This window comes from Octopus sinensis, unplaced genomic scaffold (assembly GCF_006345805.1).
Source record: "Octopus sinensis unplaced genomic scaffold, ASM634580v1 Contig15364, whole genome shotgun sequence".
NCBI classification, from domain to species: Eukaryota; Metazoa; Mollusca; class Cephalopoda; order Octopoda; family Octopodidae; genus Octopus; species Octopus sinensis.
The window spans coordinates 7,889-29,802 of NW_021833688.1; the positions used below are offsets into that span (position 1 = coordinate 7,889).

Consider the following 21,914-nt stretch of genomic DNA (forward strand, 5'->3'; position numbering starts at 1 on the left):
TCATTATTTCAAAACGGCCGGCAATTTCTCTTATTGCCAGTATTTTAAGACTAAGCCGGATGACACAGTGGCTAAGTCTGTTAAAAGGCTTGACGAGGGACGTCACGAATACTCACTGCGGAACTGGATTGTCTATCTTAAACCCACAAAAGAAAAAAAAAACAAGTAAAAAATTCCTTGGTTCTACATACGATTAGTTAAAAATTAACTCCTCTTTATTTAAAATAAGTGTATTTCATGCCTGTGCGGATCTATAAATTACTAGCTTTTAAGTAAAGGGATATAATAATTTGATGCATTCAGTCAACTTGCACATTTGGTAACAACAACATCCGGTTGGCAATCTTTTTTTACTTTTTACAATTGAGGCCTTTACGGACGAAATCAAATTTTTAACACCAATAACTTTGATTTTGCACAAATCCTTAATAGAACAATACTGAGTCTGATATATTTTTAACTGATGCTAAAAAATGTACAGTTCATCATTCGTCGATATTTATTGTCGATTAGTCAAAGAGACATACAATTGAGAGCTGACCTTAATAAACAATGTTAAGAGTGTGTTAAATGTTGGTATCAAATCTGAGAGAACGAAAATAAATAATTTATTAAAATAGATAATTAGATTAAATTGTGTGGGAAATTATGAAGACTCTGAAGATCGTGAAATCTTACAGTCCCATCCTTCCCACTCGAAGTCATAAAACCATAAGGCCAAAACTGTATTTCAGTGACCCCCGAGTGGTGTTTGAACATGGAATTTCGAGAGTGAGCGGCCTTTATGCAGTGCAACAAACCAAAGTCAGCCATTCGATACATCTACCACTCAATCACAACCCACACCTGAATATTTCCCGAACTACAGCCCACAGCGAAATAGTCCTCAGTTGGATGAACAGCCAGACTAGTAATGTGGGAGTCTTCCAGTTTAATCCTGCCCAGTTGCTTATGATTCCTGGAGTCGATGACATATAATCCCTCAGAACTGTGGCCAGCCAGCAAAACGTGGTGTTGAGAGGCATAATTAACACAATTAAACAGACCAAAATTATTCTTCATAACTGGAATAACTCTCAGGAAACTTACATAAATGAACTCCACTTTTAGGGGGAATGAGCTGGTCCCACATCGATATGCAGGCCCCCTCGTTTGAATTCCCAGCGAATACCAAAGTACTGGGAGAGAGAAAATAGTCAAAGTCAGTGACATGCATATAATTGTGGACTTGCTACCAATCAGAAAAGTATTAAACCATATTAATTGAACTATCGACAATGTGGTGCTTCATTTGGGACGCCCTGAGGAATCCTTTCGAGTCAGAAACGGATATCTACAAGGATGAGAGTAAACTACCCGCATTGGATCAGACGGACATAATCTCATCTGAGTGATGCTTCCATGAGTTGACTCGAATAAGTGATGGACTGACTTGGACCGTCCCCAACTCCACACTTTGACGACCCCATTGGAGTGTCCACTTGCATCTATTCATACAATAACTCGTCACTGACAAAGTCGGTGGTTTAAAAGTGCACATAGTTTGGTAAATGAAGAAGAATTATTCCGTTTTAAACCCTTATACTTAACTACGTGCTATAACTGGTTCGAAACGGTTTATGTGCTCGTGGAAGGATATTTCTGGTTGGGGGAGAGGAGTGGCTTTATCCTCATAGTCGTCGGACACGAGGATACTTATATTGATCACGGATAATATACCAATTAAGCAAATCAATGTCATATTCCGACCTATTGAGCACCCACGATGGGGGATATAACAATTTGGTGACGTCCACCTCGATCAATCCATTTCCGTGAACCAAAGATAGTGAATTCTGCAAATTAAAACAACCATCCTTTCCTCGTGGAAACAGAACGAAGTAATCTTGCCTTCTTTGGGGTCAATCACTCGATGGAAGCGCAGATTCTCATCCTACAGGTCATTGAGAATAATATACTTTGGTCTCGGCATTTATATTTGTGTACACGTTCTTGATGAAGACACTCCTTAGAAACCTTTTCCTCACAAGCATACCCCACAGTTTGTTCATAGAGGGAGTTAGTTCTCTAAGAGTAAACCGATAAACACACTTTGGTCTTATTTCCCCGGAGATAAACAAGTGGTATTTGCTGAAAATATTGCGACTGTCATTCAACTTGAGAACACTCTCAAACTCCTTAGACGGGCCAGTCCAGTGGGCAATTTCCACAGTCTTTCTCTCGGCGAGAGTATTAAGCATCCGATCGATGGCAAACAGATTGATGGAGACGGATATCAAATCTGGAATGGGTCACCCAGTAAATTACTGTTGGGGTTTATCTGCAGCATTACAAACAGTTTTCTGAGCAGGAAACGGGCATATTCAAGACTGGCCAGATGTAGCAACACGGAGTAATACTCCCCCACACTGCAAATTAGAATAACCAAAACTCGTCCAAATCTGCAGTATTCCAGGACATAACGTTAGTCGACTAAAAAGTCAGAAAAATAACTACTTGTGGTAGGAAAAAGTCCAAAAGTGTTTGTTGTGGCCTACAATAGTAATCTAGTGATTAGAATGGCATAATCAACATTTGTTGTCATCCGCCAACATAACCGAACAGCCAAACAAGTAATGATAGGAGAAAATTGGGAAAACTCTGTTCAAGAGTGAATAAAGCAGTTCGAAATCACTTCGAATGAGGGCTACATACACGAGTGCCACATAAACAGTCGAGAAAACTTCGATCAGAAATATTACGTAACCACCAAGTCCAGAATTGTCAGCATCGTCCACATTGACTTGACATTATTAAATAATTAGAACAAGGCCAATTTTCAAAGCACGAGGAGGTGTACTGCTCAATGTCCGCATGTGGCAGGTTGGCTGCCAATTTATGCCTCATGTCCTCCACCAGGACAGACATGAATTGCCTCGAAGATGAGCTTCCTTCACTCCGGTCGGCAATAATCTCAATTCCCTGCGAGTCCAGTCCATTTCCTGGAAAATCGACCAAACACTGAAAGAGAGAAGAAGACAGTGTTTTGGTCAAATTGAATATTTGTCTCACCTTGAGGAAAATCGGACTTAGCCAAACCTGAGCCGGAGTATCTGAAGTGTACGAGTTTACCAAAAGTGAGAGCAAATCTTGATTTAAGGTTCGGAGGAAATTAATGGGGTTAAACAGCACTTCCTGATAGCACAACTGATTTGCAAAAATATAAGGCACTGCTGAAGTTATTTTCCTTTCTTTGCTAAAAGAATGAGTGACAGCCACGTGCTCCAGCTTCTACACCAGTCTACCCACAACACTCAAGCCTGAATTAACAACATTAGTTCTGTCTTGACTGCAGTCAGGCAAATCAAGGAGGCAGTGTCAAATAACTTGCAATACGACAGGAGACAGTGGAGGAAGGAACGATTAGATATAAGCCAATCAGTGACTCTTGACTCCTCGGAACATTCATTCCTCTGAAAACCCGGAACGAGAGAGAGATCAGTAATAAACTCCTTCTCGAGCATTGGATGAGCTATTTAACTGATGCATGACCAACAAATACATATCCTCATGAATGTGGCATTCACGAATGAAGCACTGGCGTATACCCAATGGAGGAAATGCTCTTTGAATGCCATCGGGTTGTCCTCAAATCCTGTCAAATTATACATTGGGCCAACCAATGTTCTCGCCGTCAATTTCACTTGCCAGTATTTTGAGGCACCCAATCAACTTGAGGTGATTTAATTGCACGGAAATGTCGTTAAACAACTTAATATTACAATAGGGATATATCACGTGTCCATTCTGCTGCATTATCTCAAAGCAAATGTGAGGATTCCCATTGCGCAGATAAGCATAGGCCACCGTGAAGAACAGTCGAGCCAATATCCGCCGATGGCCGGTCCATGCCTACCAATGATTGCGACAGTCACCATGTCCGAAAAGTTAATCTTTTTGTAGGTGGTGAGGTATTGGTACATGTTCAATCTGGAGCAATCCGTATCTTGGGGAATGAAACCAATTCCTTCTTCTGCCATTGAGAGGACGGCTCCCTTGTAGTCCTACAAATCATAGTAATGAGAAACCTGCATTATTAGACAGCCAATGCAGCGAAGAACAGGGCTGGCTTGGGAATTTTCCACCACCTGAGACTTGACGAGGTCAATAAAAGTGGGCGACGACAGAGAGGATGTGTCCGACTCCCACAGAACGGCTATCAGCATTGCCAACTGCAAATCCTTAAGACGGAAGACACAAATCTAGAACAGTCCAGTCGGAGGGCAACCTCAATAGCACTCTTAATATCATTCGCCAACATAAAAAATGCGGCGCTATGAATATAGCGATTTTTAGTGAGTAGAGAGAATGCATTCTTATTAGCAGCTTCCTTCCAACGAGGCTCGTCAAAGTCATTTGCAAAGAACGCCTCCATTCGAGTGTCATTTAATGATCTCAAATACAGAAAATAGACTCACTTGTAGAGTGATCTAATCACAAGCTTCTTTTTCAATGCCATGTAGTAAATTGCTACTGACAAAGGGTCACCCTCGTTCTGGAACTGACATCGAGCAATCTTTCAAATCGACAAGCATGTGATACCATTTCCACATACTTGCGGAGAAGTGGGACACTGGATATCCACCAAACAGCCCCAGCCTCCTTAAAATCTTTCCAAGACAAGTTTCCCTGTGCCACTCCGGGAATATAGTTGAGTAGGTCTTCTTTATATTCAGAATAGTAGGCCCAGAAATAGGAGTGTTCGTCCAGGGGAACTCCCCTCCGTCGGGAAGTAAAAAATGCAATGCAATAACGAATTGATGCCACATCGAGACCCTCTGATTAGTCACGTGTCTGAAATGGATTACTTTTAAGGTTGAGGAATATTTGTCCACAACACTCTGCAAATGACTTTAATTCGATCTGTTCTTCTGATTTCAGTCCTTTGAGTTGGATTTTGTCCAAATAACGACACAGTCGCTTTGTCTAACATAACCTGCATAAATTACATCAGACACTGCAAATTCTTCTAAATTGTCTGGAACATCTTTTCTCTCCGCAAAATGTATAGAGCCCGAGTCCTCGCTGTTTAGATTGAGGGAATCACTTTCCGACTGCTCCCCGGACTCACTGAATAAACCACATTCTTCAATATTCCCACAATTTCCCATGTCCTCAGCCTCCTGGTCGGCAAAGATTGAGTGAAGAGGCATAACAGGAATTGACAGTGGAAGGGTCAAATCAGATTTGTCTTGAATTGCTCGGTCAATCGAGTCAAGGAGGTGTTTGAGAATGCGATTGACACAATGAGTCCTCCCAAGTCCGAGCAAGGCCACAAGTTGTCGGGGATGGAAGATTGGGGGAATGCAAGTGTGGAGACGTGACTGTTCAAAAATGTCGGACTCATCTTGTCCTGATCTATACAGAAATGCCTCGTTTCCGTTGGCAATCATCAAAGACCCGTCCAAACACTAAAATCCCCCAAACTTGCTTACAAGTCCGAAAATCGACATTTTAGTCGTCTGGAAGAGTTTGACGTGGGCAATCAGAATCCACCTCTCTTGTCTGAGAAATGATTCTGAAAAGAAGTAGACCTAATTCAATCAAGTCGGTAAAAGTACATTCGAGTTGGTGAGGACAACTAGAATGTGGGAGCCATTCATGGTAGGCAGCCAGCTCATATTGACACACCTATTTAGTGACCCATAACTGAGCTTTAATTAAATGAAACAACATTAAAAGGTCGCTCACGGTCACGGAGGCTTCTAAATTCCAGTCAAATCCCCCGGAAGACTCACTCTCCCAGATTCCCACCTCCAAAGTAAGATCCTTCTCATTCAACGTGGAAAACGCAAATCTTCCATCATAGGCAAACTCGAATGCACTGAAGGCTAAAAATTACATTCCTGACAAAAACAGGTTAAATGAATTGATTGGGGAATAGAACACACGTTCTTTGTGGGGGAGAACTCGATTCCATAACTCGTAATGGCAGAATGCCACAAGCACACCTCCCCATCCGCAAAAAGTAAGGCAAAGAGATAGGATGGGACCATAAAGCGAGAAAAGTAAATAGAAGCATTGTGGTCAGAAGTTGGCTTGACATGCAACAATGGAGACCCATTTCCACTAAAATGGCGACATGAGATTCTTTTGACCTTCACAATAGGGTCGACCAAAAATGTGGTTTCTTCTGGTTTATTGGCAGTGACTACAATTTCATAAGCCTCCAACACAAATTGCTGGCCATCCAACTCTGTTATCAACACCATAATATAAGAGCGAGAAAATCCAGTCAATTCATCCTGGACGTGATAAGAATTCACGTCAGAGCTTTGTCTAGTGACAGAATACTTATAGTAAATGTGCATAAATATTGTTTGCCCATTTTCCTAAACAATATATATCTGAATGTACTTTGAGGTTGTCCTTTATTGACTTTAACTTGAAAATAGCACCCGACATCATGGCTGACTGCTGACTGACCAACACAGGGCGATGAGGCCTCTCCACTCGCTAGGACTATGGAAAGAGGGGAACCTCTGCTTTGTTGAGATGTGATCTCACATCGACAACTGCCTGACAAATCAGAAATCGACTGTCTCGTTGGACAACAAACAGAGAAGAGGGAGAATAAATTCCCTCATCCGAACTATATCCAGGCAGTCGCAGAGGGAACCAGGCTGCCTTGTCGTATGAAAGATGACAAAAATTGTTGATACGGGCTAGTTCGTGGAGACCAACTGGCCCCTTCTGATACAAATAGCCAGGAGAGTCCATAATCCACAGAATAAGTTCAGACGTGTCCCTCTAAAATAGAAACAAGTCCCAACCAGGTGATTATAGGCAATGGAGACAATAAGTGGAAGGTAAGGGTGGTGGTTAATGCTGCGGATATCATAGCAGTGGCCACACACTCGATTGACGGGAATTATGTTCGAAATGGTGGCCTGGTTGTTCTCAAGCTGGAAATTGGCCTGGAGTTGATAGATTGTGCCATCCGAGTGTCGGGCAACTATGAAGATGCAGGGCTCTCTCAGCATTTTCATCCAATCGAAACACTCAGGGTATGAGGACTCCAAATTGGGGAGGATATAATAATGGTTCTCGAATGTCTTGATGAAAGGGGACAGACATTCGAACTGATTACTCTGAAATAACTTTTGTGGACCAATCAAATGTTTGCATTCCACACTTCTCTGACTGTCGATCAATGTCGAGTCCATATACTTCAATTCCCAAATAATAAAAGTGCCAGTTGCATGATTAACAGCAAATATGAGGTCACTACTGTTATACCAACTCTTTAAAAGATCGGATATCTCACTGTACAGGTTATGGCATGTCGAACACTGCCTGGTTACAGGTCAAGGACAACCATATCGGCCAGACAATTGAAGAGAATCTCACTCGGAGTGGAAGGAGACTCCTCTAGCACAATCCGGTCATCATGTGATGAACATTTGCAAAGCTAACAGTGATCAGAATACTCAACTGAGTGATTGTAGCAGACAAGTGCATTTAATTGGAGATTGAATGCCATTTTCTTGTTATTCAGCCAATGAAATGTCATTTTCCCCTCTTTGTTGCCCAGAAATATGCTCTGGACCATGTGGAATTTGTGAGATATGGCGATCTCAGTGGCAAATGCGTTTATGTCAGCAATTGAAGGGCTTCTTATACCCCAATTCCCAGATTTTTTATTCCTGAAATGCTTCAATTGAATTACATTGCTTTCTTGATACGCCTGAATGCTTTTGTACGCAATTGCTGAAACGAATGACGACGTCCGTGAAGGGGTGGAACATCAAAGTTAGATTGACCTTCCACACTTTGCTGCCAAACTCTGCCAACTCCATTGGCGGAGGATGTGAGAATAAGGTTGAGGACAGTCCCACTGAATTTAAGAACAGGCACTCACGGGGCCATTTGGTGGCTGCTGATCTGTCTCCACGATATGTACGTCACTGGGAATGGATGGTGGAGAATTATAAAGTCAAAATCGACTGACTTGTCATCCCCACTGATTCTCTCCAAACTGTCTTCGTGTTGCCGACGGAACCAAATTCTAACATCAGTGTCGCCCTGGAGACCTGAAATGACTGCCAGTACTTTGCAGAGTGACGCAAAGAAGAACCCGTCGTTGGAAAATGACAGTTTTTGCACAGAGGAGAGCTGGCTGGAGTAATTAAAGGGAATTGATTACTAATTAGTCCAATTGAGGACCCACTGGGAAGCGAGGTCATCCCACCCCCACATTTCAACATGCCGCTTATCCGCAACAAGTAGTTTAGTCCCTTGAATGAGTGATTAGGCATACCGAAATAGTCCAATTCGACAAATGTGATGGAATCTGGCTGACTGGTAGTGAAATGTGTGACCCTTCTCCAGGAATAGTTGTCCTGTGCTTGTATTCACACAATACCTGCGAGGACAGGTCGTTAGGCTGGAGGATTATCAATACATTGTTGATGGAGACAGCAATCTACGTCGGATAGCAGCAAATACTTTTCCGTAGCATTTACTACAAGTGACACAATTTATTTCTCCTTCACTGCACTCAATTGCGTCAACTTTTTCCAAGACATGCGAGAGAATGACCAGTTTAGAACCAGAACCATATGCCTGCCAGTTATTAGGGGCTCTCAACTATAAAGTCGTAGCCGTTTATGTTCCCCACTGCAAAGCAAGTATCCGTGCTGTTTGCTCCTCCAGAAAAAACGCTTTTTAAAGTATTTTCACCAAACATTTATTTGTTCAACAATCAATGTGGTATGTTTATCCACATAAAGCCTATTATTTCCTATTAAATGTTTTAAAATATTATTAATAGCATAATTGATTGCATTTATATTAATTCTCATTAGGGTATTCTTGTGGCCATATTCCCTATAGACCTTTCAATTATTAGACTAATTGATAGATTTAATTCAGTTAATTAAATTAACTATATTCATACTACTGATTTAAAATGATTCAGAATAAATTTCATTGCATTATATATTTTAATTAAAATGGCAATACATACAGATTGCGGCTAGATCGGAAATTTCTTACCAAAATAACGTACTTTAGTGGACTGGAATGCAATATTGACCCAAAAAGCACAAATTATTCACGAAATAAATTCGGCAGGACAGATTACTCAGTTGCTAAATCAATTAAGTGAAAATTAAAAATGCCACAATGAAATAATTCGTACTTAAAGACGTTCGCACAGCGTTAAGTTTCGGTTTGCACTCAAACAGCATATTTATCATAAATTCCAAATATTCACAAAATGACGCAATTTACACTTGTGATAAAAACTTCGGCACAAAATGACAGTTTGTGTAAAGAAACTAATTTAATTAAACATGTATAATTTGCAACGACAAGATATATTATTAAACAGAGTTGCCTAAAATTATTTGCAAACATTCCGTCTTTTGAGGCCTTGCACCTGCCATACGTGAGAACCTGACGATTCGATCCCAACAAACGCCGGGCAAAAATACTTGATCCACAAAACTCCCCATAGCAGGCAAACAGTGGTCATTGTTAAAATGCCATCAATTTGGACACACTGAAATATATAAAGAAATAAACCCGGGAGCCGAGACAGGGCCTCCAATCAAAGAATTGGGCATATTTGAGGAATAGAGTGGAGGGCCAGACGAATCCCAAGTTGGCAACAGTATTGAGGAGTGTCATGTAGGAGCCACCAATGACGGGGTCGCTCACATTGGTGTGGAAAGCCATCGTGGAAACAGTCATACAGGTCGAGATAATCTAGAATATGGCATTCCCAGTCACCTCGGTGGCCATCGAAACCACAAATATTCCACCAATCATCGCCGAAGTGACTTGGCCTGTCCTACAAAAAATCCACAGAAACAAAATGAGTTGTGGGAGTTTGATCAACAGTCTCAGTTTGTACTGATTTGCAAAGAATTGGAGTGGTTTGAGACTGAGCCCCATTTGCTCAATGAAGAAGGGGAGAATGACTTGGACAAGTGTGAGGGGGGCACTGATCTGCACAATCGTGTGCCGACTCACCCCCGCATTCAACAACTTCAATACAAAAATCGACTCGATGGGTGCATACGCGATCTGGAAATCACCCAAAGCTCTACTTTTAAGACAAGCTGATTAAAAATATAAAATTGCATTTCTGGTTTCCTAAGCACGGATAGCAGTCCAGAATAAACATCCAGATATGAAATTATTTCTGTGTTTTCTCGCTCTTTTTTAAACAGTAAAATGAAAGTAGTACACCCGAGGAACACCACTCCCCAAAAAAGAAGAAATCCCAAAATAAAACTGCAAAATACCATGAAATGTCATAATCCCGTGATTTTTAGGACTCGTGAAAATATACTTGTTGCAGAACTCTGCAGATTCCAAGGACACAAAAATTTCTCGCGATATAAAAATCCCCAACATCTGGCCAATCACATTGCACGTGGATGCCCAACTGAGCAAATTCCTGTCATTTTCCATATCAATAAAAACCTGGGCAAAATGGAAATGGCCCACCCGTCGACGGCCACGTCCTGAGTGGCAGCAAGAATGGAAGCGGCAGAGAAAGCGTAGGTTAGTCGATGTATTTGTTTTTTGACTAGAATTTTAAACTGTGAGTATTAAACCAAGCATGTCGGATATATTGAAGGAGAGGAAAATGAAAATAAGCCCGAGGGCATATTGAGTGGGGATGAGCCAGCTCTTTCTCCGGCCGAACCTGCCAATATTGCTCTAATAAGACCTTCGGAAAAATATTGAATCGACAAACGGGGCCCACAAGATTTTTAAACTAAAAGGCCACATGACAAAGCTAAAATAAGACTGCTGCGAGTAGGAAGCCCCAACCTCTTGCAGATAGAGAGGAATGGCACTACATATCCCTAGGAAAGTGAATTTATAGTAATGTGATGCCAATTGGGATTCCTTGTAGTGTGTAGAGGAATATTAGGAACAATATGTTCCCGACATCCACAAAGAACATGACAAAATGGAAATCGATTTATTAAAATATATTCGATACATTTATTTTACCATTCGGATGAGAATTGGAACTGTAAATTAAATTCTCGATTTATCAATAAGGAAAACTACGTCCAATGTAACATTATTAGAATTAAACAGCTTTACTATATTTACGGAAGGTGGACGAGTGGCCGGGTGAACAAAATTAAAGAAGTAAAGCTTTATATTTCCTTTTAAAAAATTGCTAGAAAGTTGCAAAAACCGACAAAATCAGATGTTTGATTCAATCCACTATATCAACCAAAGTAGTGGAAATGCGTGCAATTAAAAAAGTACTTACTGATACAAAAATGTGACCGCAGGGTTGAAAATAGATGTGAGAAATCATAACCTTGTCGCGGAATTAAAATGATCGAATAAAAATGCATTTCTGGGTCAAATCCGCGTGTTTACAAAGCAATATTGCGATGAGAGAGGCCAACGTACGGGAAGAACTAACGGTTGGAATGACACCACTGCTTACGATTTTCGTTATGAAGCATAAAAGACACAAGTCTAAAAAACGCAGGGTCATCTCTAGGTCTGCCAGGTTTCAATATCGGCCTTATTAGTGCTTGTTTCCATAATGACGGTATCACATTTTGACTGATCGAGTAGTTGAAATAGCTGCTAAACGAAAAATACTTTAAAATGAATTATTGGAAATTTGATTTACTTGCTTAATTTTAAATGGTAAAAATATTTCAAAATAAATATATATCATTTATTGTAGTTATGCGATTATCGATTGTAAATTCAGTTAAAAATGTTCGGAGACAACAAGCCTTGAATTTGGCCAATATTTTGAGGAATTATTCCAGCGATTCGGAAGGAATAATTCGAGATCGGTCTATAAATTTAAGTCCAAATAATATAAATAAATATTCAAAGTAAAAACGGACCACGATGGAACTTTTCCAGTACTATATCTTCCCCTTCCCTCAAAAAACGAACTCTGTCGATTTACTCTCCGTCTCTACGGATATACGGTCGGGGACTTGATTGAGTCGGTCAAAAACGAGGACGGAGGAATCGAACGAATTGGGATATACTCCTCTGGTAATATTAACATCTGAGTGTAGACTCAATAAAGTGGGCCAAGTCGACTCCTCTGGAGACACTTCTGAGGAGTTCATTCGACATGATCATCGACGACAAGAGATATACAGTCGAGCCCCTTCTCGAGAGTGGTTTAGTATATTTCCTCATCCGTAGACAAACCAAATGGGGTCATCTCGGTTGAAGATAAATTTAAAATGTCATTAATTGACTTATTCAGTACGTTCAATGTGACAGCGCACAAGGAGACGATCGAAAGGAAATATACAGACCAGATTGCCACTTTGACCAAGGAATTAGAACCATATGAACGGGTATTGTCGCATTTGGGTCTTATTTATGAAAGAGTAGGAATCAAATGATCAAAGCTGCCGATTGGAGGGCACAGTCCATTGGCTGGTTAGGTTTAGTGTTTATGGGACTCCAAACTGGTGTTTTGGCTCGACTTACATGGTTTGAGTACTCGTGGGATATCATGGAGCCGGTCACCTATTTTGTCACATATGTCACTGGAATGTTCTTCTATGCATATTACATGGTCACGCGACAGGTATTTGGATGATCTGATGGCAGGAATATACCTACAGGGATGCCCGCAATAGACATTTCCTCCAGGCACTCCATAAGATGTTCGCTAAAAATGGGCTGAGTGTCGACGTTTACAACGAACTTACCTCTCAATTGGCTGAAGCGAACAAAAATCTCGAAGCCCTCCGAAACAATTTTCTCCAGCTTCAAATTCTTAAATCCGAGCATAAAATTTGATTAATTAACTTAAATATTTAATATTTTGAAATGTATTCTCTAGCTAAAAGTGTCGTCCGACTATGTTGTTGCTTTTTTTTAAATCCTTAATATATTTAAATCAAAAGAGAATAGTCATTGGCAGATAGCCAGAGTATTGCCTCTGACTATTGCTATATATATTCTTTCGATTAAATATTTGTATGAGAGGTAGAGAAAGGATTTAATATATTATTTTTTTGTTGATCTTTCGTCATTATTACTCTATGTTGGTATCATTTGAGTCGTGTTAATTCTCGCTTATCAAAGCATAAGAAATGATCATCGACTTAATTTTATCTGGTTAAACTGTTTCCGTTGACCATTAAATAGTTTCCATCCTTAAATATGAGAACTACCCTCCTGATTGGAAAAGTTCCGTGCATTGAGCAACATGTGGTCCCAAATAATAATCTGCTCAATGAACTAAACTCGGAATAACTGCAATTTATAATTAAAACACCCGTTTAATTTAACATTTATATAAAAGTCTAAGTAATCAAGAGTAAAATGTTAATAATTAGTAGACGTGGACAAATCCGTAAAAAAAAGTCCAAAGAAGAACATAGGTCTAAACAAATTAAAATATAAACAGACTAAAATCCCACTGAAAAAGCCTCCAGTGAAAGGGTCGGTTCTGGAGACAAAATAATCCTTAATTCGGCTGAACTTCAAACTTAAATGCAAATGAATCTATTTATTGGAATATGTTTAATTACCAAAAAATAAGATGACCCAATCAAATAAAACGCCAGTCCATAGAGTCCAGTAAAACCAAGCACTCCAGCTACTGTTCCTGAGAGAATGGCGACGATTGTCCAAAGCCTTTCGAGGATGGAAGTATTGTGTTTAATGGCAGACTCACTATTGCAATTTTTTAAACTCATGTCGTTAGCTACAACGAACGTTAAATTCAAATAAATTATTAATAAACATTTAATTACAAATATAATTCATTTCCTACACTTATAACCAAAAATCTGCCAAGTAGTGATGATTACTCCTAGGAACGTTTTTCACATTTGCTTCTATTTTATTTTATCTTTTCTTTCAATTGGTTTTTTATTTTAAAGTCCTCTTTTTGATTTGGTATTTGTTTCCATCCCAGAGAGAGTGGTCGTCCAGACTGAGAGAAGACAGCAGATCAGACAACGAATCCTTGGGGGTCTTTTCGTTGTGTATGAAATGACAGCGAGGACCATATGGACAGTAAAACTTTGAGTGGTAAGTCTTGCAGAGTTCAGTCTTGTAGCGAGGGTGTCGAGCCATCTTCCTCAAATCGAGCACTCCATGGGCGAACTGGCACTTTTCCCCATATTTACAGTAGCCGGACTCCTTGTATGCTCGACACAGCTCAGTCTTGTATCGAGTGAGTTGAGACTCCTCCTTCGAACCACCGACCATTCCCTGGCAATAAATAATCGCAACAGACCTCTAAGAACGAAGCTTGCATTATGAAACATAACGCCCGTCTTTGTATATAACTCGGCGATCGTCCGGCTTTCCTCTCTATCAGTATTAATGGCCCTATTAGAAGGTGATATTAATACTTACAGACATTAACATTATTAGAATGATAACACTCAATGTGAATGGTGTTGGCTGCCTTAAGGACTGTCATATTATCACACATCAAAGAATTGATCGACCCAGCCCAGATTAGATTATGTTACTATGATGTATATTCACCAGGATAATACAAGCACGTGCTTTGTGTAGAACGTGGAGTGTGAGTTATGTTGGGGAATGATCTGAATAGGCTGACAATGTGAAATATACTCACTCCCCTGTAGACTTGATCAAAATTCATAATTTAGTTTTTTTCCAACTTTTTCCAAGACATGCGAGAGAATGACCAGTTTAGACCCAGAACCATATGTATCCGTACCCTTCTACAGAAGTCAGATGGTCCTATGAGTAACCCTCGACATGGACCTCTGCTTGGGGTGATGTGCTTCTGGTTAATAATTGACATATGATGGTCTTTTGACAGTTGGTCCTGTTGAATGGCTAAGAAGCCCTTTCCATCTTTCTTATTAGGTGGTCAAGCGGACTTGAATAATATTGTTCAAATTGGAAATTTGCATTATGCTAGCCGCAGCTCGGCATTAAGGCTGTTGGACCATGAGAGATTAATTCCCCATGTCAATTGTCGGTCAAGGAATTGTTTGAAGAAAGTGCCGAGAGCCGGGAACGGTTTTTTTAGTCCGTCAAGTATCGAATTGATTAGCCCAATCTTTCTCTGGATCCGATGGCCTTCTCTAAATGGGAGAAAAACACATGTGGGTGTTAAAAGTGACCCTTATAATTTTAGGGTTCTTCGTGAATGGGGTCTTTTCGTTGTCCAGAAAGAGATCAACAATGCGTCTTCCGAGTCTTTTGTCCGACGTAAATAGGGTAGTGGACGATTTTCCGGGGAGATGTTCATCCTGTTTTGATATAGCCAAATTCGAATTTGTAATAAGAGATCTTGGGCTTTTTTGGAAGCTTTCGAAAAATCTTGATCACGTGATCCAATGAGTATGTCGTCAGCGTAGGCGAGAATGATTGAGTGTTCCATTTCATGGTTAGGAATGTCGGATAGGTATAAATTGAATAGAGAAGATAAATTGTGGAGCCTTGGGGAACTCCGATTGGAAGCAATCTTGAGATTGATTTGATTCCATTCAGGCATACTCGTCCTCTCCTTCCGTTGAAAATTTGAAAGCCAAAGTTTTATGTTCGAGTCGATGGATAGGCTAAATATTTTTTCGAGTCAGTATCTTTCTGGAAACTGAATCAAAGGCCTTCTGAAGATCGATTGAGCATACAATTGATTTGAGATGAGGTCTAGTTTTAAAACATACCATTATGAACTGGGTTAATGTGGTAAGATGTTCGAGTTAGAGAAATTATTCCTAAAACCATGTTGGATGTATGTAAGGGAGAGAATAGGGGGTGATCAAATCGAGAATTAGTTTTTCAAGAACTTTCAGTAAACATAAAAGTGAGATGGGTCTATAGCAGAGGTTCCAATGGGGGGCGCGCCTCCCTAGGAGGCGTTGACTCGTGTCAAGGGAGGCGCGAAAATATTTCAGAAACATTTTTTTTGTCGAAGTGGTCGCAGTTTTTTTAGAAGATAATTAAAATTAATTAATTTTTTTGTGAAAAATGATTATTTAATTTATAACCCTCTATCAATAATTTAAATGGTTATTAAAAATATTTAAAATTTATTTAACCAATTTAGTCATTTTTAGTACGCGGCATCCAATTTCCAGGACTGTAGAAGGAATTTTGTCTTTTACAATCTGTGCAAAAGATTCCTTATAGTTCTGTATTTTTTTTCGCCACATAAATTCTGAAAAGTAACTAACTAAAAAACCGCGAAATAAGATCCAGATGGATGTCTTACAGCTCCTCTTTGAGCTTTATTCTTGCTTTTGCACTTCCCCACTTCTTTCGTTTCTTTCGTTTTTTTTTCTGTCTGGGTGTGACTCCCGTCGTTGGATCCACAAAGAATTTTCTGAATATATTATATTTCCTTACTTATGGTTAACGGTTTCGTGTGTGTAGCCGTTTTCAACATTGATCAGTTTAATACCCTAAATGTTAATCAAATAATGCTAACCTTTCCAGCAGTCACTATTGGGAGCTGTCGGAATTTGATGTTCTATTGGGAGCAGTTCTATTGGGAGCTGTTCTATCCCTACTCAGTTCTATTGGGAGCTGTCTTATTGGGAGCTGTCGGAAAAAACTGCGACCACTTCGACAAAAGTACCGAAAATTATATCTATGTAAAAAACGTGACTATATTCCGATAATAAGAGTTATTAATTTAAAAATTATATTTTTTCAAAAATTTATTTAATTTATTAGACAATTAAATAATTTTAACACATGAATAAAATTCTTGAGTGGTTGCAAAAGAAAATTCACGAATAATAAAGATTTTGACGATGGTTCAAAAATCAAAATGATTGGAATATAATCAATACCACTCCAGACAAGAAAATACTTTCCATCTTACTTATTGTTAGGATTCACACGTATCTTTGTTGATTCTATGGAAAAACCCCTCTGTTTGCTTTGCCTCAAAACACTTGCAGCAGATAGTATGAGGCCATGCAAATTAAGAAGACATTTTGAAACGATGCATTCTGAACATGTCCATAAGTCTGAAGAATTTTTTAAAAGAAAATTAGAAGAGTTTGATAACCAAACGAAATCTTTAAAAAAACTTGTTTCTGTCTCTTCAAATGCTTTACTAGCATCGTACAAAGTTTCTTACAGGATTCAAAATGCAAGAAACCGCACAATATCGGAGAAACTCTAGTTTTGCCAGCAGCTATCGATATGGTTGAAGCAATGTTTGGCGAATCCTATGCAAAACAATTACAGCAAATACCGCTTGCTGATAACACAGTCGCTAGAAGAATTGATGACATATCTGAAGATCTTTGTGATCAGTTGGTTTCTCGACTACGTAACTGTAAATTTGCTATACAAGTTGATGAGGGAGCTGACATAAATAAAAATGCACATTTAATTGCATATGTCAGATATGCTGAAGAAAGTACAATAATAGAAGATCTATTATTCTGCAAACCATTTCCTGCACTAGCTGCAATTAAATCTAAATATCGAACTCGTTTAGTAGTGACTAATGAGCTAAGAGTAGCACTCTCTGCGATGACACCAAGATTTGAAAAACTTTGCGCCAAGATGGAAAAAAAATTATCTCATTAACTTTTGTTTTAAAAATTGTTTTGATAAAATAATAATTGTATTATATTATGGATATAAAGGGAGGGCGCAAGATTGTACTTTTTCTCTAAGGGAGGCGCGTAAAAAAAAGCTTGGAAACCTCTGGTCTATAGGAAGAGGGGACGTTCTTCGGTTGGCCCGGCTTGAGAATTGGGCGTATAAGAGAATTTTTTATATTTGGTATTTGATTTTGGTTAATAAAGAGTTGAAAATGTTTGTCACTGCATCAATTCCGATGGGACCAAGATGCTTCAGCAAGGTTGTTGGAATCAAGTCTGGTCCAAGAGGATAGAGATTATTTTGTACTGGGGATATATAAGTGGGTGAGTTTGATTTCTTTGGTTTATTGTTTACGTAATATGAGTTTATCTTTAGATGATTTTTGTAACTGATTCCGGCGTTGAATTTCATGAGTTTACTCAATCGAAGTTGACTTTTCTGTTCTGAAATTATGCAATGGTTGGCAGGTCTGAATTTTTTGAAAGCATTCCACGTGCATTGGCAGATTTTTTTTCCAAGCGTTTTGATTTGCTTTTCCATCTTCTTTGGGATGCTTTCTTAGTGGTATCGTTGAGGTTCTTGTTTTTTTCTTCCTCCGGGAAGAAATTAGATTCTTTTAAAAAAGTTTCTTTTTTGATAAGAATTTTTATCTCCTGGTCGAGATTTTCTTCGAAGTGATGGTAAGTGCATTTTGGGATAAATAGTTTCTACCCAGCAAATCGCCTCATTTAGGTACTTGACAACTCCGTCGATTGATTTGAACAGTTTAGTATCAAAGTTTTGCAGCTGTGAAAAATAACTAACTAAAAAACCTGCGAAATAAATCCCAGATGATGTCTTACAGCTCCTCTTTGAGCTTCGGTCCCAAGACTAATTCCATCTGATGTCCCTTCGGACATATACGTGATTTTGAAAGGATATCCACATTTTGCAGAAAATGCACTGCATCCTCCTTACTTATTGGGAGCTGTCGAATTTGATGTTGCATAAGTCCACAACAGAATTTCCATGTGACCTATAGTCCAGTTTTTATCAATATTAGGTACATGCTCGCCATAATATTAAAAAAATTAGAAAATAAATTAGTAAAAATTTAATAATATTTTAATTTATTGATAGAGCGACTTAAATAAAATATAATATATTCCACCTCAAAATTATTAGATTTTTTAAAAGGCCTAAAAAAACTGCGACCACTTCGACAAAAGTACCGTATAAACATATAACCCACATAGAATAGATATCCAAAGCAATCAATCTAATATCGGGGGAGGGGGAATACATAGGAGTATGCATATCCCGTAGTATACACCTCCCGGCCATATATATCGGGTATCCCCACTCCTCAGTGTTGACAGAGTGTCGGCCACCTCCCCCTTTGTCACCATCGACTTACTCTGGCCAGACTGGTATATAAAATACGTCCTAAAATGTCTGGAGATTCGATTTATTATCACACAAGACATGTTCTCAACTGTAAATGACTATTCTTATTCACGAGGAATATTTCCTTAATGAATTGGACTGCACTGCCCTCCCAGAGTTGGGTCTCCTCCCTGACATCTCTTGTGTCCACTACCGACACTCCACTCAGACCAAACAGAGCGCGGACATTGCCTATGCTATCACCACATCAGGCTCCACAGCACAGCCCAAGATAATAAGGGTGCCCTTCGACTGCATTATGCCCAATATTCTTGATTTTCGGTTAGCGGCCTTGGGCCTCAAAAATTAGTCGCCACATGACATGGCGGCATTGATGTATGTCAATAGAGAGGCGCACACATTCTCCTAGTATAGTCATTGAATGTCACCCCCCTGACAAGGATGGATGTTTTCTGCGCTTTTTGATAGGCAGTCCTTAGTATTCTTGATGAATAATGTGTTGTATTATTGTTGCTTTTAAGATGGGGAGTGACTAATATTTGCACTTGTTTAGTAATTATAAACATTAAATAGTGTTTGTTGATTATTCATTGTATAGAAATATATTAAATATTGAACATGGAGATGTGGTGCTTCTATCAGCCCCACTCACATTCGATCCGAGTATTGTGGACATGTTCTGCGCCCTGAGTGGAGGGGGGTCACTCCTGGTGGTAGGAAGAGACCTCCTGATGAGACCTTCAGCCGCAATCCCGGTTCTTCTGGAGGCGAAAGTGTCAATAATGCAGGTAGTGGAGTAAGCTGAGAGAAAAGATGACTCCGACATATTTCCGTGTGATTGGAGGGCGGGAAATGAGTAGAACACTGTTGGGGAAGAACACCTCCTTGAAATGTCTCCTGTTTGGAGGGGAGCCTCCTCCGGGAGTGAGGGAGGTGGTGAGGGAGCCCGGGAATGTGACTCAGATATTCAATTTGTACGGAATCACGGAAGTGTCAGCGTGGAGCACAATATTCGAAATCCCGGCCAATTGGAGTGGGGATATTCCAGTGGGGGCATGTTTGACATCACGTGTGTTGGTGATGGAGGAGGGGGGAATATATTTGGGGCGGGAAGGAGGGGAGTTGTACAATAGGTGGGGACATGGGTGGAGGAGGAGGGGGAGGTGCATGTGCAGGGGAGGACTGACCGAGTCATCAACGGTGTGGAGTGCGGGTGGTTTGGACGGAGTGGAGTGTCTTTTGAGGGAGTCCTGTGATGGAATTGCCCTCCGCCAGATCGGGGGACTCCTCCATGCCTTTGTGGTGTTGAGAGAAGGGGTGTCCATGAGAGAGGTGGTCGAGTCCCCCCCAACCACTGCCGTCCTGACAGAGTGCACTCAGTCTGCCACATCCCCCAGTCCCCATTGTTAGTCAGTCTATATAAAGTAGGCAAACGTGGGTTGGTGGGGGGACACGGCCACATTAGTCAGGCAGGTGTATGAGAACGTGCTTAATCGAGAGGTGACTGATTCCTCATTGCTTGCCTCGACATCCCTCGATGCTCTCAGGATTGTGGTGGCACTGGAGTGTATGTTTGTCGGGGGGTCGTCCACGTCGAGTCCATTCTGGCCTGTTCGGTGGGGGACGTGATAAGACAGTGCAGTAAGAGAGGACATGTGGTGAGTGGGGGGATGACCATTGAGTGGGGATTTGACACTGCCAAGTGTGTGGATGGGGGAGCAGTCATCGACGAGTAACGTGGTCTGTCATTTCTAGTGGACTGGTCGTGTTCGGCTCACATTCTGGCTGGGTGTTTGGAGTGGACACGTGGGGAGTGAAATATGGCGAGTGCAGTTGGAGGTCGAGTGAGGCATCCCCTGCCTGTGTGGGTGGGGTGGTGGTTATGGCTGCCACGACCATTTCGTGTATTTCATCGAGAATGGACTAATAAAATGGAAATATGACACACTGTCCATTGTCAAGTGTACTCCCGCAATCGACTGGCCATTCGTCTTCATTGGATCACACCGCAGACACATGTACTGTCTATCCCTACAGGACCTCGAATGTGTGTGGACATACTCACCGAGGGGAGTGTCGTCTCTCAACCATCTCGACTGCCCACCTCCTCTACTTTTCCTGTCTCGCCGGATTCGTCTACTCCTGTCACAAAGTCAGTCACTGCTTTATTTCAGATTAATGGGAGGATTGTGAGTAAAATTAGTGTGGGGTGTCCTCTCTTCTCATCCCCAGTCCTGTCCTCCAACCATGTCCTCGTTGCAGGGTGGATGGGATCATTCGTCGGCTGGGAGACCACCCCTGGCAATACTCCACCACTGGACCCATCTTTGGACGCTCTCTGGTGACGTCAGAGGGGGTGGTTGTGGGGTCGAATGATGGCAACCTGTACTCTCTGTACAATGATGGCACACTCCACTGGGTCTGTCACTTGAATGGGCCTCTGGTCAGTTCGCCTGTCCTCGGGTGGAGGGAGGACGGGACCAGCCTGTTCGTGGTGGCGTCTACTGGAGGCACTGTGTATGCTGTCGAGTCTTGTTCGGGGACTGTCCTTGGGGCTATTCAGTTGGAGGGACAAGTCTTTTCTACTCCCCTATGGGCGGGCAATTCTATATATATTGGTTGTAGGGATAACCACATGTATAAAATAAACATCCATTTATAAGTCTTGTGTGTCATTATTTTAAGGGGAAATAAGTGAAAACTGCGCAAATAATTTTAAGAAATCCGGCAATAAATTCGAAAGGTGGGTCAGCACAGTGGCAACGAAGGTCTGTCATACCAGGAGAGACTCGGTGATCACCAAAAAATGCAGGACAAGCAGAAAAATGCATCAAATAATGAATAATTGAGGTTTTTTAGTTTAGTCTATCGAATCTCTGAGCATTTTGTTATAATATTTCAGAATCTTGGACTTTATTTAAATTCAATTTGCAGATCACAATCGTAGTTTTGTCATT

General features: G+C 40.5%; 2 protein-coding genes across 2 annotated transcripts; both read left to right on the forward strand.

Annotated features, from left to right (window-relative positions):
• The first annotated feature begins 12,214 nt into the window (after positions 1-12,214).
• On the forward strand, positions 12,215-12,789 carry LOC118761571 (calcium uniporter protein, mitochondrial-like). The gene is made up of 2 exons (XM_036499619.1): positions 12,215-12,356; positions 12,389-12,789. The coding sequence occupies exons 1-2, from the start codon at positions 12,240-12,242 to the stop codon at positions 12,602-12,604; spliced, it is 333 nt and encodes a 110-aa protein (XP_036355512.1). The 5' UTR covers positions 12,215-12,239; the 3' UTR covers positions 12,605-12,789.
• Positions 12,790-19,051: 6,262 nt separating this feature from the next.
• LOC115230336 (beta-alanine-activating enzyme-like) lies at positions 19,052-21,619 on the forward strand. Its single transcript, XM_029800539.1, has 4 exons — positions 19,052-19,278; positions 19,556-19,745; positions 19,870-20,010; positions 21,521-21,619. Exons 1-4 carry the CDS (start codon positions 19,052-19,054, stop codon positions 21,617-21,619), a joined length of 657 nt encoding a protein of 218 aa, XP_029656399.1.
• Positions 21,620-21,914: the final 295 nt, after the last annotated feature.

Bases quoted from the DNA above. Each gene is read 5' to 3' on its own strand.
- LOC115230336 (XM_029800539.1), top strand. From the start codon at position 19,052: ATGACTATTCTTATTCACGAGGAATATTTCCTTAATGAATTGGACTGC. The intron at 19,279-19,555 runs GTTAGCGGCCTT...TTCATTGTATAG, and splicing joins CCCAATATTCTTGATTTTCG to AAATATATTAAATATTGAAC. The intron at 19,746-19,869 runs GTAGTGGAGTAA...TTTGGAGGGGAG, and splicing joins CGAAAGTGTCAATAATGCAG to CCTCCTCCGGGAGTGAGGGA.
- LOC118761571 (XM_036499619.1), top strand. From the start codon at position 12,240: ATGTCATTAATTGACTTATTCAGTACGTTCAATGTGACAGCGCACAAG. The intron at 12,357-12,388 runs GTATTGTCGCAT...TATTTATGAAAG, and splicing joins AATTAGAACCATATGAACGG to AGTAGGAATCAAATGATCAA.